Source organism: Battus philenor, unplaced genomic scaffold, assembly GCF_028537555.1.
Source record: "Battus philenor isolate CCGP_79_NKW_IND1 unplaced genomic scaffold, ilBatPhil1.0.hap1 SCAF_2, whole genome shotgun sequence".
Taxonomy (NCBI): domain Eukaryota; kingdom Metazoa; phylum Arthropoda; class Insecta; order Lepidoptera; family Papilionidae; genus Battus; species Battus philenor.
Genome location: NW_027181682.1, coordinates 16,241,608 through 16,269,539, shown reverse-complemented (window position 1 = coordinate 16,269,539; position 27,932 = coordinate 16,241,608). Strand labels below are relative to the sequence as shown.

At 37.9% G+C, this 27,932-nt stretch overlaps 2 protein-coding genes across 2 annotated transcripts in view; one reads left to right on the top strand and one right to left on the bottom strand.

The window, feature by feature from the left end:
* The window catches only part of tweek (transmembrane protein KIAA1109 homolog tweek), a 68,732-nt gene extending 58,929 nt beyond the window's left edge, over nt 1-9,803 (bottom strand). Inside the window, exons 1-4 of the mRNA XM_068765465.1 lie at nt 9,715-9,803; nt 9,391-9,620; nt 6,412-6,555; nt 135-5,267 (exon numbers count right to left, since the gene is read on the bottom strand). Coding sequence (XP_068621566.1) covers nt 135-5,267; nt 6,412-6,555; nt 9,391-9,620; nt 9,715-9,716 — 5,509 coding nt within the window. The 5' untranslated portion in view covers nt 9,717-9,803. The remainder of the gene's footprint in view (nt 1-134; nt 5,268-6,411; nt 6,556-9,390; nt 9,621-9,714) is intronic.
* A 314-nt stretch (nt 9,804-10,117) lies between these two features.
* Nucleotides 10,118-27,932, top strand: part of LOC137921994 (cilia- and flagella-associated protein 43) — a 40,253-nt gene continuing 22,438 nt past the window's right edge. Inside the window, 14 exon segments of the mRNA XM_068764805.1 lie at nt 10,118-10,179; nt 11,448-11,611; nt 13,069-13,167; nt 14,816-14,978; nt 15,985-16,195; nt 17,097-17,225; nt 17,300-17,487; nt 17,560-17,662; nt 18,787-19,038; nt 20,491-20,626; nt 22,873-23,036; nt 24,428-24,581; nt 25,295-25,540; nt 26,323-26,534. Coding sequence (XP_068620906.1) covers nt 10,118-10,179; nt 11,448-11,611; nt 13,069-13,167; nt 14,816-14,978; nt 15,985-16,195; nt 17,097-17,225; nt 17,300-17,487; nt 17,560-17,662; nt 18,787-19,038; nt 20,491-20,626; nt 22,873-23,036; nt 24,428-24,581; nt 25,295-25,540; nt 26,323-26,534 — 2,283 coding nt within the window.

Genomic DNA, 27,932 nt, shown 5'->3' with positions numbered 1-27,932 from the left:
TTAAATGTGTGTACCAAATTTCAGATCAATCTGACAACGGGAAGGTGCTTAAATTACAATTTCTTATTTTGATCCAAATAAATTCGGTACGGGTCGAACTAAATAAAACCGTTTAAAAATAGAGTAACACTTACCGACATTAAGTGTGATTGTTGTATCCTCGCATTGTTGTTGAGACGTTTCTATGAACACCGGCTCCCCTTTCTCTGGTCCTCTCTTTCTCCCTGAACCAGAAGATTGAGCAGAAATCAATGCACGAGGTCCTTTCATTATCCCAAAAGACTTTTTACTTCCCAGAGCTCGCAACGTTGGTCGATAATACAACTGTATCGATTCCAATGTCGTTCTAGAACTGACATATTTTGCCACTATATTTTCAATGGACAATCCGAAGAGAGAGACACATGTCAGATCTTGTATGTTGTCTAAAGCTGAGAATGAGATCATATCTTCCACTACGGATGACTGAATGAAGATCACATTTACTTTTGGTACAGTGACCGTAGCCTGTATTTGATCACATATAGTTTCCTCGTATACATTTGGCTGTGGTATAGTTGCAAGTTTATATTTATCATCTTTATCGGGTATTATACTTGAGTGATTATTGGACTGCAACTGAGGAAGCCAGTTCAATACGTACTGTTTCTGTTTCAAGACATTAGCGCTTTCCACAGATGAAATACAAAGCAAACGCAAATGATTTATCACGGTTATGGGATGAATATTAGCCAAGACAGGAGTCAAGGATTCAACGAATTTCTGAGTACTCTCCAAGACTAAAGGTGTTAACATTATATCGATTTCCCCTCGAAGTTTAACGAATAAACCACTTTTACTGTCGCTGGTGGTGGTGGCAGTTGACGTCGTACTCTTATCGGTGACTGTCTCTTGGTTGTCTTGCACACTCTGCTGCAACTCCCACCAACCTTGAGGATATGGGTGAGCTTTGATTTGTGAATTGAAATGCGGCGTAAGATTAGAGAAAGGACCGTGTTGGCTTTGTGCATTATGCCCCTCTTTCTTTGAAATCAATTTTAAAATATTCACTTTTCCCGTCGGCTCGAAACTGGGTAAATACTTCTGGCCCACGTATACCAAAGAACCGTCATCTGCTCTTTTAAAAAGCGGCAATGTGAATGCATCTCTTCCGGTTGGTAGAGAACAGGTGGACCAGTTGGAGCATTTGTACTGCGGCAGATTATGCATATAACTGGCCATCAATAATGGAGAATCTACTATAGGTTTGTTCGTTTGCATGTGAAGATTGACAAGCGTCATGTCTTCCTGTGAGGAAATCGCTGATATAAAGGACGTGGAAGAAACGGATCCACTTTCAGAGTCAGGCTGCACGCCTGCGCTGATATTGCTTATGGTGTCTGGAGCGTCGACTACTTCAGACCTTGGGATTGAGTTAGTCCACTTCTCACTGGTAACTTCATTCATGCCGAAAGAGCTCTTTTCTCTCGTGTTACTATGGCGGCTGCCAAACGAATGCTTCAAGCTAGAGGACCTGCTCGGGAACATGTCCTCATCAGCAGAGAAGAAAGCTTCGGAATGATTTTCGCTTGTTATAGACATTGTCCGTTGGACTTCTTGGGGCAGTAACTCCTCGTGAGGCGGTTGGGAGTTTAGTGAATAGTGGGATTCTGAGACAGCGACACTTCGTACTGGTACCTTTGGAGCGATGAACGCCTCGTTTTCATTCACCGGTTTTTTAGTTAACCCATTTGTATTATCTTTAACTGCGCAATTTAAAGCCAATTTAGAATCTGACACACTGCTTTCCATTTGCGGAACATTCAGAATGCTCTTATTGAGTTTTGAATCGCTGTCGATCTTTGATGTACCAAGAGGTACAGTCGAGTCCACAAGGCGCGCGTACGGTACGTCGCTTTTTGTACTTGACACGAGTACGTTGTTACTGCCTTTGCTCATACTCGTGTAAGAGAAACGACGGGTTAGGCTTCGCCGTTCAGCGCTTTGTGGTGATTTATTCAGTGCTTGTGGTAGGGGTGATGGGATCAAAGTGGAAACGTTTGTCGGTTGCAAGCAAACATTCAAACTGTTATACGGAGGTGTGTGGAAAACTAGCTGTCCTGGATGTAGAAGGCTTTGCCCATAACCATATTCACCAGGAGATGTCTCTATCACGTTAAACATGGCGACATTTATGCCTTCATGAATGTCTGATTGTGTCGGCTTCAAGAAATTCGGTCCATTTCTGTTTGAGCCAAAAAATGCACAGCCTCCTGTGCATCCACATTGTGTACTCTTACCCTCGTTCGGCCATAAGAACCAAAGCCTTTTCGTTTTATCGTCGTGAAGTTTTAGAAACTTTTGCTGCACAAGATGCAAGTTCCTCGGTGCTTGGGGTAGCGATGACGCCACTTCGATCAAAACCGGACCAAGTGATACGGAACCCACTCCGACCCAATTTTCACTTTCAATTAACGTCTGTTTACTTTGACCATTGGCGCTACCGTTCGAGTGGTGGTGTGTGTTTGTTTGCATGTTTGTCTGTGTGTACAACGCGAGTTTTATGTTCGGCAACAAACCGGTGACACCTGTACCGAATCCAGATCCGTGAAGATTACAAAATGTTAATCTGATTGGAGATATCCAAGTCTGTAGTGTTGTGTTTGAATCGGCCACGTATATATCGATCAGGTCAACCGCAACTCTTATCATTCGATATTTGATTTCATTTGGAGTTGGGCATCTGTATTTAAGACCTAAGTCCGTTTCTGGACATAGAACTGTGTTCAATCCATGGTGGCATTGTTTCACTGTGTTCGGTGGTACCAGTTCGTTTTCACTATCGCATATGAGCAAAAGGAATGTTTCGAGTGATGAAATTATCTGGTAAAGTTGGGGTAATGTCAGACGACCTGTCAACTGGCCGAGCTGAAGCTCCATCATCCAAGCATACTCCACTGTGTCGTCCTCCACGGATCTGTTGGTGTCACTGAAGAAGCCGTTACCTCGCAATTGAAACGACGAGAGCATCAAATGTCCTTGCTGCAGTGCGCCTGTGTTATTAGCGTTTGGTCTTGCCAAGTTATTAGAAGACACGAGTATTGATGGACTTAGTAGGAGTTGAAGTTTAGTTTCTCTGAATCTCTTGTCCATTTCGAAACCGAATCTTTCGATTAGCACGACCGGGCAGGACGGTTCATTTTCACTACAGTTCTTGACTAAATGCGCTTGAATATCGTGAATGATTATAGACACGGTAACGTCCAGCGGCCGGCAGCGGCGAGGGTCGAATGGTTCTTTCCCAGAATCACTGGATCCATCCAATGATATATCAGCGTGCTGATTGATGCTACTTCTGTCATTATACTTCGATGGGTTGTCACTAAACCAGAAAATGTTCTCCACGTTTGGTGTTTTTTGCATGTCTGTAAACCTTTGATCTTCTCCGAAAATATTCTCAAGTAAATTCATGAAACTGGTGATGATAGTTCCATATGCAAGAAGCACGGATGGTCCTACTTCTAGTTCTACACTCACTTTATCTGGAGGCAAGGAAGTTCTATCAAATGTATTTCCATCAATCACCCAGTTCATCTGCGGCTGCTTTCTCATTCTTGGTATCCTCATCGGTGAAAGAAGAATCTCTTCTTTTTCAGGAGTAGTTATATCCGCTTGTGGTTCGGGTCCGAGTGGTGGTATAGGATGGTAATTGTATCTAACACTCAAAGCCACAATAGGTACCGACCAACAATCCACCCACCCCTGACTTTTGACACATTTTCTTCTCCATTTCGAAGCCTTTAATCTACATGGCACCAACTTCATATTCTTATCAATAGACAGCAGAAGTAATCGCGAAGTATTTACTTCGGGGAGATACAGACTCATGTCTACAGCCTCACCTTGCACCCAGATCTTCAACGGTATAAGATCTGGTAGGAAATCAATGAATGGCAAATCAAATGACACATCCAGGAGATCACCACAAAAGGCGACGTGATTATTTTCTTGATTTGTAGAACTACAGTCTATCCAGTTGTGCTGGTTGCTAACAGTTAGCACTTCACACTCTTTTAACAGTAAAGATATTTTCCAGGTGTAGGGGACGAAGTGTAATATATCTGGTCGTGCCTTGCTAGACCAATCGTTGGTCAGGTCCTGGAAGAAGTCTATATGGGTGTAAACGAAATGAGCTGTGGCCTTGCAACCAGTTAGCGACAGCTGCCAGCACTGATGATGGTTCCATACTAAAGGATAATGACATTTAACTGTGTATTCCAACGTCTCGCTTTCAGCCAAACTTCTGTACTGCAAACTGGTCGTTGCTTCTAGATGTAGCAGCTGACCAGTTATTTTTGTGGTGTAGCCGTCTTGCAGCACGATCCATGGAAGAGTCACCTCCATGTACGACCCAGCGCCGATGTTAATGTGAACGGCATTTGTTTCCTTATTCTTTGTGAACAGAATGTCTATGGTTGCTTCGTTTAATGTTGATAATCTGATGTCAAATGATTGCATTTGTCTCCGATCTCCGGGTTTTGGTTGTGGTGTGACTTCGAGAGATTTGTAATTGGGGGGAAAGAAGAATTTGAATAGATGGTCCCTCTGTCTATCGGCCCAAGGACCGTAGCTGAAGTCTGTACCTTTTCCGCATTTGATATCAACTCCCCAAATTGGTGGAGCCGACTCCACTATATCACCATTCGCTAACTGCAAAAGCACTGGTTGCTCCGGGACGAGACCTGGTTCATCCATATAGAAATATACTTCGATGTAATTGGAGCTCATCACTACGAAGCCTTCTCCCATGTACCTGGGCGGTTCGTCGACCATCGCCGTATAATTTGGACTTGGGGCTAAAATTACTTTGCAGTTCTCGGCCTTGGCTTTCACGAAATGCATGAGATGATCTAAACTGGATGCTGGTGGTTTGGTGCTATAAACGAGATGTGCCTCTTCGACGCTTATGGACAAAGTGGTCGGGACGAGTTTGTTTCCAAAGACCACGCGACTGGTGCACACGTCGATTTTAATGACCGGGATGAGGTCCCGCCAGGTCCTGGCCATGGCCGCCTCTGAGCGAACTGTGTCCTGGGCGCGCCTTCGCTTCTCGTTAGCGTCGTTCATGGCCTTGTCCCGATCAGTTGAGTCGTCGTCGTTTCGCTCCTTTATAACGGGCTCAAGGCCGAAAGTTTTTTCGAGTTCGTTGTACAGATCGCATCGATTGTAGAAGTGTAATTCGAAACCGTTCAACATTATAGAGAGACGCGTGTCCGAATGCGACAAATCTGAAATGAATTTAGTATTTTTTCGCAATTAATTTACAACATAAACTATAAAAATCTGTGTGGACTAACGTATTTTAAGTACAAATACAATTCCAGAAGTGCTTTTAAGTGCATATCTGAAGTACTAGTCAACTAATTCAATTAATTCGTTTTTTTCTTTACATTTTCATAAAGACTCAATAAAGGTTCTAATGCAGAACAAAAATGTAAACATTACATGTAGAATCAACATTTCTTTCTCCTTTCAAAACACAGTATTAATTAAAACATCTGTTAGTGACATCAAATAAATAAAAGAATTGCGTGTTAGAATATAATCAAATATTTTGTGGAACATAAAGCGTTGTAATGTAAATTATCATTATAGTAATTACAGTCGCCTTATGTCTACTCCTAGACATGGACTTTCCTATAATTCTTCAATAAGGCCAGTTAATGACTTGCACCATTAACAAGATAGCCCGTCTACCTTCTGGACATCCTACCTTACATCCTCAACCATCGTGAATATAATTACATTATGAACAAGTGTTTACGAAAAATTTAATTTTTTTTTACCAGTTGACCACCAACTCATCTGATAAAAAGCAACAATATAGTCAAAGGTGAGGCACGAAGATTCAGTAGGTACCTATTTACTTTGACCTTTAAGACACCTGGCTTATATTTCTCAGTAAATAAGGAAGCCAGCACATTGTTACATACTCGGAATGTGCAGATAAGAAATTTTTAATAGAAACTCTTAGTACTTCTCCAAGGGAATTTCACCATGTAAGATAGTGGGTAGTCTTAAACCTATAAATAAGATGATCACTCTGATATACATTACTTTTATATTTTTTCTGGACTATGACAGGTCTGTCTGTCTGGGCAGCTAGTATAACATAATAATTATTTACACTATTAATAGACTATTTGAATCAAGAAAAATCATCGTTATTCCAAACATATAAGTCCACAACTGGACATTGGGACTCTCCCATATATTTCTAATAGGACTGTGACCAAGTGGCTAGCATCCAATGTCTTCCAATGACTTTAACAAGGTTGTCTGCCTCAAAACCTTAAAGCCTGTTTCAGTCACCTGTTTAGCGCCTCTATGTGGCTTTCACACTACCACAATAATAATAATAAACTATTATACCTTCAGATACATCTTTAGGGACATAGGACCTCCACCATCTGAATATTAGATACCCATCTTGTATGCGTAAAGTGTAGTCATAGTTGATGTACACAATGTCACGGAACATAATCTTGCCGGAGAGAGCATTAAGGGTGAATGAACCTGTAATTAACAAAGGAATCCATAAAATAAACCTTTATTTGGACACCTACACTTTCTAAATCTGTGTCAAAGTAAATCAAAACATTAATTTACATAAAAAACTAACAATTGTATATCTAAAAATGTAGTTAAACATAGACCCAAATGTAAGTAACTTATCTATAAAAATAAGTAAAATGGAAATGCCTGTTTATAATATTGAAATAACTGCTTTTTGCTACATGTATAACATGTATAATATACAAAAATAACATTTTAAAAAATTTTTGTCTATCTGTATGTTAAGGAGTAACTAGGGCTACCGTTATATCAGAAAAATCATAAACGAAAAAAGTACAGATGAAGTCTGGGTTTAGCTAGTGTATTATATATGTATAACCTAATATTTTAAGTGAAAATATAGTAGAAAAATTAAAAAAATATATGTTGGGTAACAAGTTAATTAAAATATACATAGATATCTCTCCTTAACACCAAATGTAACTCAGTAGAAGCCTAGTAAAAACATTAAAGTAACATTGTATGAGCCACAGTAATTGTATTAACAGATTACATGTACTTTATTTTGAAACAATACATTAATTAAGAAGCAGTTTGCACAAAAGCTATCTCCTTACTTTTGCCGAGAAAATGAATATACCCAAAGACAATAAAACAAATGTGAACAAGTATTATAATTTTTTGAATTAAATAATTAAAAATAAACTAGTATTCAATATGTATACAAAGGAGATAGGAGCAAACGGTAACAGCAAAGTATGTCTGTAACTTGTAGGATTCGAGCCTGTCACAAGCGAACATCAATTGATTTCTGCAATGAACTTTAAACCCTTTGCTGTAAGAAGTTGAATGTGGCTCAAGGGTGGCTCTAGCTCGAATAGCGCCCGTGTGCAATGAAGCATTGGTGCCCCCTAGGCCTGAGCCCCCCTCTCGCGGCTATAACTATTAACTTTGCCATCTATTAACATTGCACACCCTGCACTATAGATTAAGCTGCCCCTAGTGTGGCTCAACATTGCCTATCATCCTTCTACACCTGATGTTGAGAGTGACTCTGCAGCGCTTTGTATTAAACTAAACAAGAATACAACTAAAGAATACTCTATTAAAAATTATCCAGTTTTATTTTATATCTCAATTAACTCTAAGTATGTTATAACATTAATATTTCCCATAATAAACAAGTGGGTAAGCGACTAGTGATTTCTGTATGTACCTGCTTGAACAAAACAGTGAAGAGCGTTCAGTCCATAAATAGTTAAAGTAGCATTAGTAGGATAATTTTAAATTTAACTAGAGTTCTCATTATTTGGGGTCTCTCATTCCTATATTATATTTTTATGCCAGGAATATATTTTACTGTGATTTTTTCACAATTTTACCTATTTTCACTATTTCTCTCTTCCTTCCTTCTTTCATATTTTCTACCATTCTCACAGCATTCATTTATATTACATTCACACATCTCCTCCCCTCCTTCAAAACAATTTTTAAATATTAATAACTTCCAATTGACCATTGACATTTGTCTTTCCTTTAATTTTTTTTTGTGTTATTTTATACAATATAATTATAACTTACACATTTTCTATGTTGAGATTTTAACTCTGATTATCTGTATTGTACTAGTACATATATACAAAAAACAAATTCACTTCACAGTGTATTAGACATCAATGAGGCATGCCTATACAAGCCCATATCCAACATGGTGAGTTCATAGATTGCCAAAGAGTTGATCTCTCTGATGTCTCCATGATGTATTTACCATCACCACTAAGCAATAATATAAAGACCACTTTTTTACAGTTTAGAGCAGTGATTCCCAAAGTGGTCTATATCTACCCCTAGGGATCTATGACAACCTGCAAGGCGTCTACATCAGCAAAAAAAAATTGGGGGTCCATGAATTAAAAATGGGGGTCCACAATAGTGGATCTTAACACATACACTGATAGTACCTATTTACTTACATCATACTATCTTATAATGTCAAAACATTTACATTATTTATAAAAGTACCTATGAAGTAAAAAAAAAAATTATATGTGTTTATATAATTGTGTAAGCTGTAGGATGTTGGTATTTGCTTTGTGGTCGCAATACATTTTGAACTTGTAAAAACCTAATAAATGTATAAATTAACATGTGTTTTTACTTTAAGTTTTTACCACTAAACTTCACTACAGTAAGAAATTTACAGGAAATCAATATCAGGTAAGTAGGGGGTCTACCCAACACAGAAAAACATGGCAAGGGGTCTATGACACAAAAAAGTTTGGGGAACTCTGGTTTAGAGCAATATATATATATATATGTTAAAGTTAAAATGATTATTAATTTTTTTATACCTTTCTGGTTTAAAGCCTTATATGTGGGAATGAATAGTAGTAAAATGCTATAAAGATAGATAAAGGATTTTATTACAGCAATAAATATATCATTTTGAAACCATAAACTGTAACATTGATAAAGTTTATTCAAAAAAATTCCTTTTGAGAAAACCTTATACAAAATATTCCTGTATTGTGTTAATGTTAATTAGATACACACTTGTAAATTCTTATTCAGAAGTAAGTTTTTTGAAATGATTTCCCATTAATACTGCCTGCATTATAAACAAAATATGAACAAAAATAGTTGTTACAATACTCTTATAAAAATGAAAGAAATTTGTTTGCATTCATAACAAACAAATGTGAACCACATGTTATAAACAATAGTTTTGTTATAAACAATACAACCATTACCGTTTACTATAGGATTTACACATTTTTATTGGACTTCACTTTCACTTTTTAATTTTCACACTAAAGTATGTAATGATTCACTTACCAATCTTGAAGTTCTCATCTTGGAAATAGAATTTGTTTATCAACCGGGTGAGTACGTATCCGAGGACACGGCTATTGTAGTAAGTTATATAAACCACCCAGAGGATGGCAGATATCAAAGACACCAGTAACAGGGCGAAGTTTCGATCCATCGTGATCTCTGCGAAATCTATCGATGATGAGTTCCATCTCGCCGCCACCGGGTCGACGAAGGACCCAGTCGCGTTATTCCTAATAACACAAAACAAATAACAAAACAATAATAAAACTTTATGTGTCATCTTTTATCAACAAGGAAATTGTGATGCACGACCGCGGCACTTACATTGTGATTTAACTAATATTACGCTAGCATATTTCACATATTAAACTGTTTTTAGGAATCAACAAATAATTGTACACTGCATTCGTTTCCATTTTATCTTTATAATCAATTTATTTGCGACCCTATAGTTTTGACAGTTGCTCACAGTTCCGTTATACACAATCTCGTTTTTATTACGAATTAATGTTTAAATCATCCTGCAATAAGGGAAAATCATACTTAAAAACCTCTGTATCTAATATAACATGCTTAATATGACTTTATTTTAAAAAGATAATTTTAATTTAATTTTAAACATAAAATTAGTCCTAAAATATTTTTCGTTGCTATGTAACAAGCATAATCAGTTTTTGAGGTGAAGGATTTAATTATAACTATAAAAAATTGTGCTATTACCAAAACAATGAATATTGGTGTCTCTGAAGCGGCTCTAGATCAAAACAAAAAATATGATCCTAAAGTGAGGTAATAAGTCATTCGCATATTAAAATATATATACTTTAGTTTCCGAAGACATTACTTGTACATCGCTTTATTTTAAATATTATTTAATTATTTGTCTTTGCATAATACTAGCTAACTGTCTGAAAAATCGCTTATGATATATTATTTTGAGCCGAATAAATAAAGCTTTATTTAAATAAAAACAATAAGAACTATATTTTATACCCACCTGGCAAAAAATAATTATTATGAAGCTCAAAATATTATCATATTCTAAATGGAATATGTTTCAAATAATTCACACGCCTATTAGAAAAATTAGATATTGTTTTTGTGTTTCCTGTAATTTGCTTTGGATAGATTTTTTTTTAACAAGTCCATGAACGGGGCGTTTAATTGATGTTTGGGTAAATTTGTATAAGGTCATTACAAATACACTTATTTATTACTTAGGAATATATTTGGAAGACTTGGTTTGTTGGTTTCAATGAAAAGTCTTACATAAACATGTAATCATATACCTATGAACCTTTTTCTATGTTCTATGAGGCATATTATGTTATTTTAAATTTGTGAGAAAAAACTTGGTAGACATTGCATTGATATGCGCATAGCTTATGTTGAGCGTTTTGCACGTTATTACTTTCTGACGCAATTTTTTTTTAATAATTGGTATACATCAGGTATAATTTTTTCTTAAAAAAAAAAAAACTGAATATTCCTCGTTCGTAATAATTAAAATAAATCTATGAATAAAAAATTAAAAATATTTACGTAAGGAAGTATAATTCGGTGTGGATCTGTAATAATACAAGTTATACAATTTTATATAATTGATGGACGTTGAAGCCAAAAGCTAGATTGATGCGGTAGACGCGATCACTAGATTGACCGACAACAAAGGTTGACTGGATGTCGGCAACGCAATACTGTTCATAGTGGTGATCTTAGATGAAAGCCTTTGCCCAGTACTACAATAGTGTTTTTAAAAAGTTTGAAGTCAAATTTGCCAATTTCACTAACATTGTTTTTGTGATTAAGGCAAACCTACAACACAATACTATGTCGGAAAATCTTATAATAGCAGCCGCCAACAGTCAATGTTCCGACAGTCGTTCGGCCTGTCAAATTGCACACCGTTTCTTGCAGTAGTGTTCCCAGGAACACATCGATCACTGCGGTGGCGTTCTCTTTGGCGATTCACATTACAAACATGGCGGTTGTTCAAAGTGGACTTCGTTAAAACCGTGTGTAGTTTCTAGCAAGCTACATTACTAATAATTTTTCAGATGGACACTCCCTAACAGACTGGACTTCATGACCTTTGTTGGAAAATACGTGCTGGCGGTCGCTCATGATGTATATATAATATTTTACAACTTCAAGACCAACAATGAGTCGGTGTACACGGCGAATAACGAAGCGGATGGAGATGGTGTCGATGTTATTTCAGGTTATTTGAACAAAAATTCATTAAATAAAACTAAATTTCAACGGATTTTTAGTCCCAGTGTTTCGGAGTAGCTCTACCAAGCTTATGAATTGTTGATGAATCGTTCTACATAAATATTTAGGTATATAGAACCTTAAGAGTTGATGATATTGAAGAGTAAAAATATTATAGATTCTCTTCTTCTTCTTTCTCTACGCAGATGGACGTCTACTGCTAGGCATAAACCTCTTCCAAAGATCACCAAGATGACCAGTACTGCACTGTCCGTATTCAGCGACTTCTCGCCATCTTAACTATGTCTTCGGTCCACCTAGTGGGGTGGGAGGGGGGCTTAGCAGCGCCGCGTCTACCGGCTCATGGTCACCAGTTGAGAACATTTCAGCCCCAACAGCCATGGATTGCACGAGTGTACCTCGCATACTGCTACCTCAGACAAGCAATTCTTTGAGCTACGTCGGTGATCCTGATTCTCTTTTCTATCAGAAATATAAACGTTTTGTCTAGTTGTCTTGACGGAATGCTTGAGTTGACCGTACCGTACCCGTATTTTCTTGTATGAAGTTAGTGCTGTTAGCCTTGCGGCTCTTACAGCTTCATCGGTGGTGAGTTCACGGAACGGAGGGGTCCGTTTTTGCTTGAGTTGACAATGTTACATGCTTATTTATACACAAGCGAGAATAAAGTTACGAAGGAATCCCACAGCGACGCGGCGTAATAATGACTTGTGTGATTCTTCCCAGGATCGATAAATCTTGGAGGTTATAAAAACACGTAGTCCGTAGTAGAAGTGTGTATATTCATCAAGCTGAGCAAATATTTATAGAAATTCAAAACTACGAATACAATGTTCAACTAATAAAAATTGTAAGCCAATCACACGTCGAGAAATATTACAATATGTAGCGCTATCTTTCGTTCGATGTATATAAAAAAAATATTTCTGTGGAATTCCCCTTTTTCGATGCGCCGCTGACTATGTCGTAATGTCTAGTGACCATAAGCGCTGCAAAACACTCGCAATGTAAAACCATAGAGATCTCCAATATTCTAAAGTGCCCAATAATAAAAGAAATGAAAATAAATGAAATAAATATAGTCTGTGAAAACAAAAAAATATTCTGTGATAATTAATGTAAAAAACTGTGATGCGGGAATGTAAATGAAGAAAGGAAGGAGATGCAGGAAAAAAGATCTGCAAGCTAAGAATGATAGATCATGTGAAGCGTAAAGGGAATGAATGAAAGATAAGTAAAGATAAGAACGAGATTTGATTGATGAATTTGAAATGTAGAATAAGAATATAACAAAAAATATAAAACTCATTTTAGATGAATTTATAATGACCCTGCCCCACACAAGGTCCTCCAAGAGGTCCACAAAAACGAGGATAATTATAATATATATATATATTCTCTAGTTTCAAATATAATTGAACAACATACGTACCATGTTTTCAGGTCACAGATCAAACATTTTCGTGTTCGCAGAGAAGGTGAAGAATCCGAGAATCTTTGTAGTAACGTACCCGAAATTCGCACAATTGGCCCAACTTAGAGGTAAAACTTATAGCAAAGTATATACAAATATACTTTTTCATATAGTAAAAAAAACTACATGAAGCATCTGGATGGTTTTTAATTGTTTATAGATGAAACATTTGACATCTGTCTCACCTGATGTTAAGCGATAACGAGATCTACAATGCCCCATGCTGGGCAGGAAGAATCCTATTCACCCTTGACTTGGAGACTCTTTAATACTGGAAACAATGACATTGTTCCACACCTTGGTTATTCATATTATAAAAGTACACCTATCCCCCGATTTACACGGTAGATACGTTCCTGAGAGAAACGTGTAAATCGAAAATTAAAAATTTTCAAGTCAAAACCGTGGCTATATTGCTGTTTAATAGTTGCGATTTTTTTCAATATTTTTAGATGTACACAGAAATGAAAATAAAATGCATTAACAAATTAAAACATTTAATACATTATGGAAAAACTGTCTTTTTATTTAATTACACTTTACATTAAACGGAAGAACAAAAAAGAAATTACTTTCATTCTTTTTTTCGCAATCGAAGGTTCGAATTCACTTTCATCACTCGAAGTTATTTGTGCCGATTAGATGTTTGAAGCGGAAATATTTACATTATGAGAGATGGTAATAAAATCGGTTATTAAAACAAAAAAAAAACTTTTTTGGAAAACCGTGTAAAAGCGAAAACGTGTAAAACAAGTACCGTGTAAATCAGGGGATAGGTGTATTAGCGAAATGCTTAGTGCGGGTGGAAGGAGTTTCAACCGTGTACAGATGTCGTTAGTCCTAAGAAAGGTGACGAGGGAAAGATTATTTGGTGTCACTCTGCTGCACACTTCAAAATGTAGTCTGTACAATACTTATAGACTGGTTATTTTTCATTCAAGACATTGTTACAAATCAGGTTCTTGGCTCGATTCTTTATGGAGTCCAGAGCTTCGAGCAGGACTTTCTTCTTCTTCTTTCTTCTTTTACTTCTACTTCGTCGGTCCATCCGGATGGCTCTAGTATTTTACATTTGACTAAGATGTAATTCCGACGCACGTTACCAAAAATATTTAAACCTTTCGATCCTATTACACAATGTTGGCAAGCTATTTGGAACGCCTACCTGTACTAGTGTAGTTTTAAATCCGCTGTCTTTATGCCTCGGTTTAGAATAGGGTTGTATGTCTACGTTTTATAACAAAATGCGTGATGGTGACCCCTGAATTCATTACCAAGGACATGCATCGGAAGTTGGTGGAATTCATGGTACAAGCTGTGATGATGGCATGGTACTGATGATGAGAACAAGAAAAGCAAAAGGAAATATAGTCGTCGAAAAAATGACAATAGCAACATCATTTTAGTCATAAGATTTTCACTGGAACCTTTTCATAGATTCCCAATCGGACCGATTGCAAGCCATATCTAGTGTCTTCCGAAGACCCTAACAATGTCTTTCCACCATGTTCTCGGACGTCCAGAAACTGTGCTTGCCGGCCCGCGGTCTCCGCCCCAAAATCTTAAGGCTCTAGGCCATATGTTCAACGCATCATGTGACCTGCCCACTTCTACTTTCACCCGACATAACTCTGCTACGTTTACTGAAACTCTTCATTTCTTGTTGGGTCACGGTATATCATTTATATAGTTACTAGAGTTTTTGTCCACCTACAGATATGGAGGTAAATAGATATAAAAGCGTGTGCATGATGGATGGAGACCTGATTGCTACCTTTACGGGATTCCCCGACTACCTGGTGACCGTGTGGAACTGGCGCACGCGGCAGCGGCTGATAGCACTACCCACAGGGGTAGTGAGGAGGAAGCAGATATACATGTGAGTGGAATACACGTGATTTACATATTATGGTTTTATTATACTGGATTTAAAGCACTTGAACTTAATTATTGGCTTCTATACCCTTTTAATTAGAGTACTATTTGAGAAGTGTTTGTTTTTATTTATTCTTTCTATTGAAATGCGACAGGCTAATTACTTCTGGTAGTAAGAAGTTTGCAGGTACAGATATGAAGGTAGCAAAAGTTAGTTGAACGTATAAGAAACACTGTATTCAACATTGCTAGTCGATTGTTGCTAATCGATTTGATTCTTGAATCTCTTCTGTCTTGTTCCCACGCTTCTTTGTTCTTTGCTTTTCTTGCTTCATTCGGTTTCTTTATTTTGCCACTGTATACATTCTGCGTAGTACAACTCGTGGGTGTGTGAACCCGCATAGATCTACGTGTAGGTACTGTGCGAGCGAGACAGCGCTAGCGATTAATGTTGGACGTACTATTGCTTGATTGAGCGATCGCCATTACAGTGGTAACCTGAATTTTGAAACGCTTTTTCTTTACAATAATATCTTTAAGTTATTTATTATTTGATTGTTGTACAGGGTGTACCTTACATCAATTGACAGCAAATGTTCAATTTTTTAATGGAATCAGGCGTTACCTTGCAGAAGTCCATCCCAAGTAAGAAAAGGACCAATATTTAGCCACTTCCGCACATGCAGTGGCAGACGTGCAATAAAATGCACCGCCCGCCAGCCCGCTGACAAATGCGCATGCGGCAAACAATGCGAACTACACAACCGCCACCGTTAATTCACTCAACACGTGTTTCACCCCTCCACGGGGCATCTTCAGGAGCCATGTTACATCGATTAGTGCCAAACACAGAGTGTCTCTGCTGGCGGGCGGTGCATTTTATTGCACGACTACCACTGCATGTACGGAAGTGGCTAAATATTGGTCCTTTTCTTAAATGTTCAATTCACCTCTTTAAAGCTCTTACACCTATAGCCTGTCCATTTGTACTAAAAAGAAGTTACCTACAGGGTCAGTCGTACACACATGATGCTGTGCGAGTGCTGGGGGGAGGGGCTGATAGTGTGGGAGGTGGCGCAGTGCTACAAGCAGTGTCTCATGATGAGGCGTGCAAAGGAGGAGGTCACCGGATGGGAGGTATCTGATCCTCCGCTGGTTGGTGTTTGTTGGACAAACGACGGTCAGCTGTATGCCATCGACCCTGACGCCAATCTCTACAGTGTATGTATTGAACTTAACTGTGATATCGAGGGAATCTGATCGATTCAGCGCATAAGGTTGCGGTCTTTCTCTACTATCAAAAGTTTTTTTCTCAATTATGACCGTCTTTACTAGCTAGATCAGAGTTCCCCAAACTTTTTTGTGTCGTTGACCCCTTGCCATGTTTTTCCGTGTTGGGTAGACCCCCTACTTACCTGATATTGATTTCCTGTAAATTTCTAACTGTAGTGAAGTTTAGTGTTAAAATCTTAAAGTAAGAACACGTGTTAATTTAATAATCCTACAACTTACACAATTTTATAAACATATACAATAATTTTTTTACTTCATAGGTACTTTTATAAATAACGTAAATGTTTTGATATTATAAGATAGTATGATGTAAGTAAATAGGTACTATCAGTGTATGTGTTAAGATCCACTACCGTGGACCCCCATTTTTATTTCATGGACCCCCAAATTTTTTTTCGCTGACGTAGACCCCTTGCAGGTTATCATAGACCCCTAGGGGTCGAAATAGATCACTTTGGAAATCACTGAGCTAGATGATTAGCTCAGAAATTCACTTCGAACATATAGTAAAAAGGCGAGTAGATAGTCCGAGTTTCATCGATACGTTGGTTCTACCAGTATCTCTGGATTTAATATTCTTTTTTAGTATCATTTACAAATTATGTCTGTACGTCACCAATTACACCCAAATTTGACGTGGCCGGGTGCTAAAGACACGTAACTCTCTCTCTTTATACTTCTTCAAGATTCTCTTGCATAGCAGAGAAAGAGAAGACCCAGAAATACATTTAAATAAAGAGCTGTGAGACGTCCACTGAATTACACTCTTATTAGTGTAAGTCATTCATCACTGTCTAATGTAATAATTTGTAAAACATTGGTGTTTAAGATACTATCTGATGGCATCGGTATGGTTACAAATCTGGAGTGGTCGGACAACCTGAAGGGTCCAGATAAGCCAAGTATTTGCGCCTTCGCCAACGGCCTGCTGATCTACGGTCCGGATCAAAAGCTGAGGGTAGGAGCAAATTAATTCAACTACCCTTTAATAAACCTTTGAGATATAATAGAATTGTTTTTTATCTTGGTCAGTCGCTAAAGAAATTCGAGCGCGAATGGAAAGAGGTATGGAGTTTCGTACCTTACGACAGCGTTGTCAGGCTGCTGTCGAACATGACGAGCGACGTGGCGGCCATGTGGACTGACTGCGGCTGCGTCTACCAGATCACCGGGGAGGCGGAGGACAAGATAGAAGTCGCTCTTTACACCTACAGGCAAAGGTGCGGGCTTTTTCTGTTTCGTAGGGAAATATTTTTTTATTGTCATAAATATAATTTCTTTTATATTTTCAGGAATATAATTAAAATTCAATTAATCGCACCCGATTATAATTATATTGCTACTGTGAATAAATCTGGGGAGCTGTGTATTTATGGAGCGCTTTCGGGAACTTTGGTGAGTGCAAAATTCAAGGCTATATATATATATATCTCTTTAACTAAAGTTTCAGTTTTTCGATTTAGTAGCGAGGTAAAATGTATCATGTGTATATCCTGTAATATTTCATCTGTTGAGAGACACGCCTTTTCTAGAGATTCTTTTTGGCTGCGATTCCTTCTCATGCGGATTCATGAGAACCACATATTAACTCTATAGAGCAGTCATGTGCTTTAGGACTGGCTTGCGATGGTAGGTCAAGTGTTCTATTATCTGGAGGTGGTATATCTTGTGTATAATAAATAAAACTGAAAGGTATTGTTGTTTTTAAAAAGCCTTTTTTTTTTGGATAAAAACAAAAAAGTCTGAGGGACAGATAGTAAACAATATTTTATTATGCAGTAATAAAAATTTTATAAATGCTTTTTTTACTGCATTACGTTTTTTAATGTAATTTATTATTTGTAAAACCATTGATATTTGGATAGGATGTACCATACATTAATTGAGAACAAATGAGTTATATATCCTGTATTTAAGTTGTCCCTAAAGGATTTGTGCTGCCAAAAGTTTTTTTTTATTAATTCTAATTTGTATCGCTAGTGTTTTTTTTTACAATATTTATTTTTCGCTTAAACTAAACGCTGACAGTTGGGAGAGGGTTGCCGCTATTTGATTCGGATCTTTCTTCTCCCAGCTGCGAGGCACGACAGCGTTTATGGGTAAATACAGCTGAAATTTGTATATATTAACAATACAATTTGGAATACTCACTTACATATTAGTTGCTACATTATTTTATTTCAAGTCGCTGCCCAAACGCTACAGACCGTTAAATGCCTTGAGATTTAGGACAATGTGCCGGGCCAACTCATCAAAAAATTCTGCTGTAGATTTTTTCTTGAGAAGGTCCGGTAAGCTGAACGGAGGTATAATAAGGTTTTCACATAAGTTCACGTGGAAGCTGCCAGAAGTTAGTAGCATTCTAATAGACAAAATAAATAAATATAATATTTCGATTCAATAAGAATCTTCTAGAAAGTATAAGGCAATTTATCAAAAAAGATAAGTAATACTGGTAAATTCTTTTTCAAGTAACAGCATGAGTAAGGGAAATGGAGATTATTTTTTCTTAATTTTAGGTTTTAAAAAGACAAATTGAAGGTAAAGACGTCTCCTTCCAAGCCAGTCCAGTAGAGCCGCTTCTAGTAATATTCGGCGAACTGGGCCCCAACTACGGCATGGGCCTGTTCATCTTTAGCCCAGAGACAGGTCTGGAGAAGGTCGGCAGCATGTGCCTGACGCACCAGATCGTCTCGCACATCATCTTTTCGCCCGGCGGCAGAGAGATGATGGCGGTCGCCAGGTCTGCCGGACACATATTCATTTTTCAAGTAAGAATATGTTATTTAAAAATATCTAGAACAGAAAAAAATGACGACACTAGATAGATTTTATCGCAATCATCGTCTCACTCTGTGTTTGGCACTAATCGGTGTAACATAACTCCTGAAGATGCCCCGTGGAGGGGTGAAACACGTGTTGAGTGAATTAACGGTGGCGGTTGTATAGTTTGCATTGTTTGCCGCATGCGCATTTTTCAGCGGGCTGGCGGGCGGTGCACTTTGTTGCACGACTACCACTGCATGTGCGGAAGTGGCTAAATATTGGTCATTTTCTTACATCGTCTCACTTATTTATTTCGTAATTTAGTTGTTTATTTTTTATTATACCTAATGGTTTGTTTTATACCATTATTTCTGTTTGAAAAGGTTAATCTATTTCGATCTGAAAGTTTTTTTACCAAAAAAAAAACAGTATACGTAAACTTGAAAGAAAATCTTATTGACAGTACTATGTGTATCTGGTTGGTTTTGACTGCATTAAAAAGTATGTTTGTCTATAAGTACGAATGTAAATGTATGTTTTGTCTTTATGTATATACGTATATACGTTAACTACCCTTTATTTATCCCTCTACTGTTTCTATATTACGGTTGTGTATAAAATTTGTCTCGTGTAATATGGCGGTCAAATGTACGTTTTTGAACTAGTATGCAACTATGTTTATGTTTTCTAGTGTGTACGATAAAAAGTAATAAATTAAACTAAAAAGTTTACATTAAAAAAAGAAATGACTTTGTAAAATTTTGCTTCGGACCACTTTTTATTTGTTTTCTCTATACCAAAATAAGTGAATTTAATAATGAGATTTGGTACATTTAAAATTACATACAGCACCCGGTGATAAATATTGCACATGGACCTCTGGAAAGAGACAATCGGCTAATCTCAGCTTCGTAGAGCACTATCTCTGTCGCACGAAATCCGATTGACAAAACAGCAGTGTTGGACAGAGATAGTGCTCTACGAAGCCGAAATTAACCGATTGTCTCTTTCCAAAGGTCGATGTGCATTATTTATCGCCGACTGTACTACAAAGCAAGCAATATGATTTTATTGTTCAGGGTAGAGTCGGCCCAATATGCAGAGTTCGCCAACCTTTTGAGATCAAAGTATTAAATAGGGTCCCGTACGGATTGTGCCTCCGAAAGGGAGAGATAGAGAGAGAGAGAGAGAGAGAGCATGCAATTAAAATTTAATAAATTATTTTGTCAACCTGGCGTTGGTAAAGAAGGACGCCTTCGTGGGTCTTGGTTCCAGGGTCTGCTCGAAATTAGCAGATTGTCTCTTTCCAAAGGTCGATATGCAATATTAATCGCCGGGTACTGTACGAAGGAACTTTTTCCAAAATCTATTCTTTTGAAAGATTAGAACATATCCTTCAAGGAGTCAGTGTCCCATTCAAACTAATTTTAATATTAATTCTTTTTCCTCATGAGTAGCTGTCCAAGGACTACAAGCTGACCCTAGTCAGGTATACGGAGCTGGGACGCGGGTTGGCCAACTGCCTCCTCATGAATGTGGGCGACACCATGCGCTCCTTCAACCTGGTCCTCTTCTCAGACAAATACTCCATTGGTGAGTGGGATTTTTAGTAAAGTAGTTGTAAATTTATTTTTGTAGGGTAGTCACATATTTTGTAACCATTTGATATTGACACACCGACGACACAGCATGTGGTTGTGGCTTGGGCCTTGTGTTGGGTTTTCTCAAGACATTGTTACGTTGTTAGTCTAGTATTTTGTTTACATAGATACCTATAACGGAGTCAGAGCCTGTTTTCACTAAATAAAGTTTTAAGACAAAGGGGGAAAATCCTGCATAGGACGCCTGAGAATGGAGGGCCTAGGCAGTGCTAAACTCTTACTGGCTAAAATCCCCCTCCGTCGGCTCTGTTACAATATATTTAATAGTAATATTTTATAATTAATACTTTAATATTATACTCTAAGTCATTCCGCAACTCAATAAAGTAATATTTAATGGAATCAGGCGTTACCCTGCGGAAGTCCATCCTAAGTAAGAAAAGGACCAATATTTAGCCACTTCCGCACATGCTGTGGTAGTCGTGCAACAAAGTGCACCACCCGCCAGCCCGCTGATAAATGCGTATGCGGCAAACAATGCGAATTAAATCGATTAGTGCCAAACAGTCACTCTGTGCACTTTGTAGCACGACTACCACTGCATGTGCGGAAGTGGCTAAATATTGATCCTTTTCTTACTCGATAAAGGAAGGCGGTTCTAGTACAATTTACAGTTCAATAATTACTACTTAACCTTATAGTTCTCTGGACGATACACATAATATATCTCTATTGTCATTCCACGATATCGTATCATCATACTTATATCTATGTCTTATTTCTATCCATAACTATTTAGACCAATTTTAAACAATAATCTAAGAACTCTTGCCTTAGATTTCCTGATGATGTCTAGGATATTGTCTACTGTTAGTCTAATATTAGATTCGCATGGAGATACGCATTTTAAAAACACTATTGAGTCCGTTTCTCCGACATATTTAGTATAAACAGCTAATGTACTCTCTTAGAACACAAATGTACTGAACGTAATTTACAATATGCAGCCGCAAGTGTCAGCCTCACTTTTATCACTGGAAATAAATAGTTGTAGATAGCGGCCAAAGTCGATACTCTAGAGGAAGCCTTCTTGCTTCGCTACCTTAAAGGAGGTCCAAGGCTAGTCGCCCCCTGTGCCTTACAGCCTTAAACTTACGAGATCTACAAGTAACACTTGGTCAGGAGAGTTAGGTCAAAAAGAAAAACAATTGAATGTAAAAATTTTATAAATGGTAGTTTTTTTTCATAAATGGCAACACCATTCGACCATGTCACTCTTTTGTGACAACTTCGAGTAAAAGAATTAAGAGTGGTGGGGTTGAAACAGCGTTTGGATTATTGTGTCGGGAGCTCGATCACTCGTTCGATAACCATCGAAGTGATAAGTTGTCTAGTAGAAACTATGCTAGTTGGCCTATAAGAATATTAAAAGTGGATTTAAGTAATTACTGTGCTGTGAATTGGAGTTTTTCTGATATGAAAGAGGTCAATTAAAACTCCGATATAGATCTCACTCCTATCACAAGGTTTACACAAACCACGCACCATATTACATACGTTGTAGAAAACAGCCGCTGCACTTGCGATACATCGCATAGTACACTGTTCGTCATAATAAAACAAAAGATTACACACCAAACCGCACGATCTGTTTCCGGGGGCCTTACGCCCCCTATCCGCGAATGGGCGATCTGGATCCTCCCTCAGATTTCCGAGAGATCCACGCTGCCATCCCAAGTCGCACAATAAGGTACAAGTGCCCAGTAATATACTTTTCAAGGTCACGAATCTTCTTATTCTCGCTTGATATTGATGCTGTCAGTCCGGGAGCTTTTATAGCTTCATCGGAGCTGAATTCACGGAGCGGAAGGGACGCGTTCAAGTTGTACAAAGTCTTGCGCACGTAGTAAACCGCTCTACCCGAGTATATCTGTGTATTGCTGATGTTGTATATGCGGCTTGGGACGGTAGCGTGGACCACAGGCGAGCCAAGTACGGACCCTGATCCAACCTCGGTTCGCCCACACTGTACGCAGTGCTGTGGTGTGGTGAGTAATGTTTTGTTCTATTATAAATATATCCTGTGCCTGTTCACGGACCTGTAAAGCTGTAAAATTCCTTTGGCTAGCAGCTTTAACAATCGAGATTCATTTGGAGTTTTATTTTGAAGAATGTCTATAGAATCAGAGGAGCTTAATTCTTTTTAATGACCGCTGCTACTCTAATATGATGTTTTAGGGGAGCGTATAATCTGCATCGACGCGCTCAGCGGTAAGGACAACAAATTCGCGGGCAAGATGCAAGGACCATACGCCGAGCTGCTGCCCCTAGCACAAAAAGACACCGCGCTTGCAGTGCCGCACCTCACCACGCAGATGCACGTGCTGCGTATGGCTGGAGACGTGCGTCCGATTTGCATATTTTCCTCTTCTTATCAGCCGATGGATGCCCACTGCAAGCCATCACCATTACCGATCTTGTGTGACTATGTTATCATATTTAATGGAATCAGGCGTTACCTTGCGTAAGTCCATCCTAAGTAAGAAAAGGACCAATATTCAGCCACTTCCGCACATGCAGTGGTAGTCGTGCAACAAAGTGCACCGCCCGCCATCCCGCTGACAAATGCGTATGCGGCAAACAATGCGAACTACACAACTGCCACCGTCAAATCACTCAACACGTGTTTCACCCCTCCACGGGGCATCTTCAGGAGTTATGTTACACCGATTAGTGCCAAACACAGAGTTTCTCACCACTGCATGTATGTACCATTTTTCCACTGCATGTGCGGAAGTGGCTAATATTGATCCTTTTCTTACTATGTTTTCAGTCTAGGGACACCGATGATATATTTAAGATCGCATATCCGTGCTGATTTTCCCATTTTCATGAATCTTATGACCGCATCTTGTGTCATGTCCGCGTAATAAACGCAAGAGTTCGTGTGACGTGATATTCCTACCAACGTCTGGTGTTTGACCATCTCATCTGGCACATGTTAACAAATTAACATGGAGTAGGAAACCTCACCTAATGTACCTGCTTCAACTAATATAGTGGGTAGAATTTAATTGACCATAATCTCGGGTAAACTTACATATGTGGCGTGCACATTAATGTATATATTATATTGCCCGCTTGCTAACTGAAGTCCATATCGATGTTGAAATAACTGACAATAGATTTCGTGCTAGTGAAATGCACTAGGATCGTAATATATGCGCCATGCGAGAGCTACACGATATCATTGCAGCAGATGCATAAAAAGGCATGCAATATGGAGGAATGCGACGTTGCGTATGGCGCAGATATGCAGTTTACTTCATACAACAGATTTCTTTTTGACTTAGAATAGAGAACCTCTCCCTTTACTCCTAAACATACCTATATAATTATTCGTTAAGCACGAACTGTGCCCTTATGTTTTATCTTCGTTTCGTCTGTATATTTATTATGTCTCTCTATACTTTTATAAAACCTTCCTTTTTTTCCTGTTCCTTTCTTTCTCTTCTTTTCCCCAACGCTGCAAGTCATGACTGTGTATATATATTTCAAGAATTAAATGTAAATTACAATTAAAGTACATAACTATACAATTAGTTACATATTGTAACTGTGATATATATATAAATATACATATGTATTAACCTGTATATATTTATATATATCTATACCTACTAAATTTAAATATTTATTCTTTATTATCTGTCAGGAAGTGTTCTAAAATTTGTAAATTAAATACAGTTCATTAAATCAATATTTGGCTTGAACTTCTCACATACGATTTTAGAAAGGTGTGACTGTGTCGGTGAAAATGGGTCCAGTGTTCGATTCCGGCCATGACCTGAAGCAGTATAAGGCGTTCATCAACAAGGGTGCTCTGCTCACGTTCAGCTATGACGGCACCGTCATCATGAGGAAGCCAGACGCTCCTGTCGAGTACGGTGAGAGGTTACCTTTGATTTCTATAACTTCAACATTCAATTTTTCATATTTGTTTACTACTACGAGTATATATAGTTAATGTAAGATTGTTCGTTTCCCATCAAAATAACACTTAATCATCTTTGTCTACATAAACGACAATAGACTGAATTACTCGATGATGTGTGGGCAAGAACCAATTGTGTGGAACTCGCGTTGTTTGCCGCACGCGCATTTATCAGCGGGCTAACGGGCGTTGCACTTTATTGCATGACTACTGCTGCATAGCGGAACTAGCTATTTATTGGTCCCTTTCTTACTGACGAAACTATGCCCTGGAATGAAGCATCAGTTTTAATATTTTGAATTGTAGTAGATAGAAATCCCACATAAGCTTGAGCCAGGACTCTTGTGTAGACTTAAACCTAAAAAAATATTCTTAATTCAAAATATCTTTGTTCAAGTAGGCATTTACATACATGTTTGTATAGTTGATTATTTTAACATTATAAGTAGTAAGATACCACCGGAACGCTGATCTGTTGAGAATAGCCGGCCGGAAATTATACAGTTGCTCTTTCAAATGAAACGTAATTTATTTTTTCGTGTTTACATTATTCTAGCTAACATGTAAATGCGTCAACAAACGATTGATGATTCAAGAGAAGAGAACCAATTACAATAAAATCTAATCTTTTTTTAAGTTATCTATTTCTATTCTTTTACATACTAGAATTGAAGCTGGTTGTATCACATCGATACGAAAGCGGAGTTGATCAAGCTTTGATAGACTCCAAGAATCAGTACATCGCTCACCTGGGTGGAAATGGTACGGTCGCCATCACCATGCTGAACGCAACACAACCTTCCGACACGGGACTGGCCACCACGGACACGATACCTGAAGTTACCACAGAACCGCCCGAGTTGAAGATCCTGGATGATCCTGAGAAGATTATTATTTTTAACATTTCTGATAGTAAGTGTTATGTAATAGTCACTTCCATCCATTTTGTAACGTTCTGTAACCCCTTTTTTATTTTGTTTTTAAAAGACATTGTTTTTGAGGACCATTCGTATTCTCTGCCGTGTGGTGTAGGGACGACACATTTTGGTCGAAGGAGATTTTCCTTTGATATTATTTACAGAGGTCGCCGTTGCCCATCCTTTGAAGATTTGTTTGAGAACAGAAACAATCTTATATATTGAATGCACAAAGTGTGAATTATATAAGATTATATCCCGGAAGTCGAAATCGCGACCTACATTGCAAGACTCAGTCCTCAATCGCTGAGCTACAACTGTTCAATACCCTGCAATTTACATCTATTGTAATGAAATTATTTAAGAAGCAGAATTTATTTAAGAAGCAGAATTTTTGATAAACAGAATTGCTCATTAACACGTTCACTGCGGCTTGAGGTCGATTCAGCCTCATGGTCAACTTTGCACTGGTGCGGCGCGTAAAACTCGTGTTTTCTCTCTAGTGCGGCGGCTGTTTACACTCAACCGTATGAGGTATGACAAAGACAAATATAACTTTCTTTATGTCTGCGAAGCATTGACTCAATATTGTAAAAAAATATTGATGAACATGAGGTAGAAAAGGCCTCAACCGCACTACTAGGAAGTTCAGCTTGAGGCTGATTCCACCTCAGCCGCACCAGCTGAAAGTTCTTCAAAATTGGGCCCACAGTGAACGTGTTAAAAATACTTTAACAAGAGTAAGAGAAAGAGTAAGAGATATATATGACTGTCCAGAGAACTACCTGGACTTGCAAGAGGACAAGCGAGTGCACACGGAGGCGATGGACTACAAAAGCGCACGCGACGAGGCAGTGCGTGCGCTGGAGGCAGTGCGTTCACGTGTCGTCGCACTCCTGGAGCAGAACCTGGAAGCTCCTCCTCTACACCGCCTGTCCATGTCTGAGTTCAACCTGCACGCCGAGAACAAGAAGGAGCGCCTCAAGCAGGTATAATACTGTGATCAAAAATTAACAAGCATTTGTTAATAAAATGTAAATTATTTATTTATTCTTCCAAATCAATTTCATCACTTCAAAATAATGCCGATTCAATAATAGTTTCGCCAACGCATTTTCCAGTCCTCGAAACAGTCAGAATAATATTTTTCTAGAATATCCTTCTAGAACTTCTTCGAATCGGCTTATATCTCAACAATCGTGTCTAAGCGGCGTCCCCGCATTGATCTTTTAATTTTGCTGAATATCCAAAAGTCGGACGGTGCCAAATCAGGCGAATACGGTGGTTACGGAACAATATCTGTCCAGTTTTAATATCGCACATAGATGGAAACTTTATCATTATAAGGTAAGGGCACTAGTAGTTGACCATGTACTAGTAGTTGACCGGTTTGTATGAAATTTTAAATAATAAGCGTTGTGTTTATCGTATCTAATTAAAAAATTAATTTATAAGTAGCTGCTCTCATCTATTTACAACTGCGGAAAGCTCAGAACTAAAGCGCATTGTGTGTAGCAGGAGCCGATACAAGTTTTTGACAGGATTCAACTGTGAGGCACGTTTCTTGATTTCGTGACTGAATATTATATTTTTTCTATGTGAAAATTAAAATTTTAAGTTTTGACATATGTGTGGTCATATTTACCATAAAAGTAGGTTTTTATTCATATGGTCAACTACTGATGCTAAATACGGTCAATTACTAATACTTTTCAGATTTTGATTGGTCAACTACTGAAGCAAAAACTTAATATGAATCAAATAAAAATTTAAGTGTTTACGATTTGTTAAATTGAAAGACTTCTTAGCTTAATCTAAAAACAAAAAAACTTAATCTAAAGGGTATAAGAATTTCCTTTAAGCACCCACTGATATTCTAAAATTTGAATGTATGTGGTCAATAAAAAAAACATTTTAGCAGCGCTCTTAAGTGGTCAACTACTGGTGCCGTTACCTTAGAAGTTTTTTTTTATTACTATTGTAGTTTTTATTTGATAAAATTATTAAATTTTGTTTCGATGTTTATTATTTCTGTAAATGTAAATTTCTGGCTGGGCCGTATCGGACTTTAATTGACAGCAAATTATTTATCTAATAAATCATCTTGTATGATTAAAAAAATCATTAAAAACATTATCTTTATAACAGATTATTCTGAATAAACATATATCTGACGTGCCATATCAAATGCCGCCAATTACTCCTGAGCATTGAAAGCGCTTAGCCTATCTCGTCCCTTACATCTCAACTTAAATATTTTACCGGTTTAGAATACAGTCAAGTTCTTATATGTACGTACTATAGAGAAGAGGCGCAAGGACCTCTGTTCAAGGACCTCCGCTTAGGCTGTTATAATTACGAATCAAGTCCTGTGCCTGCGGTGTAGT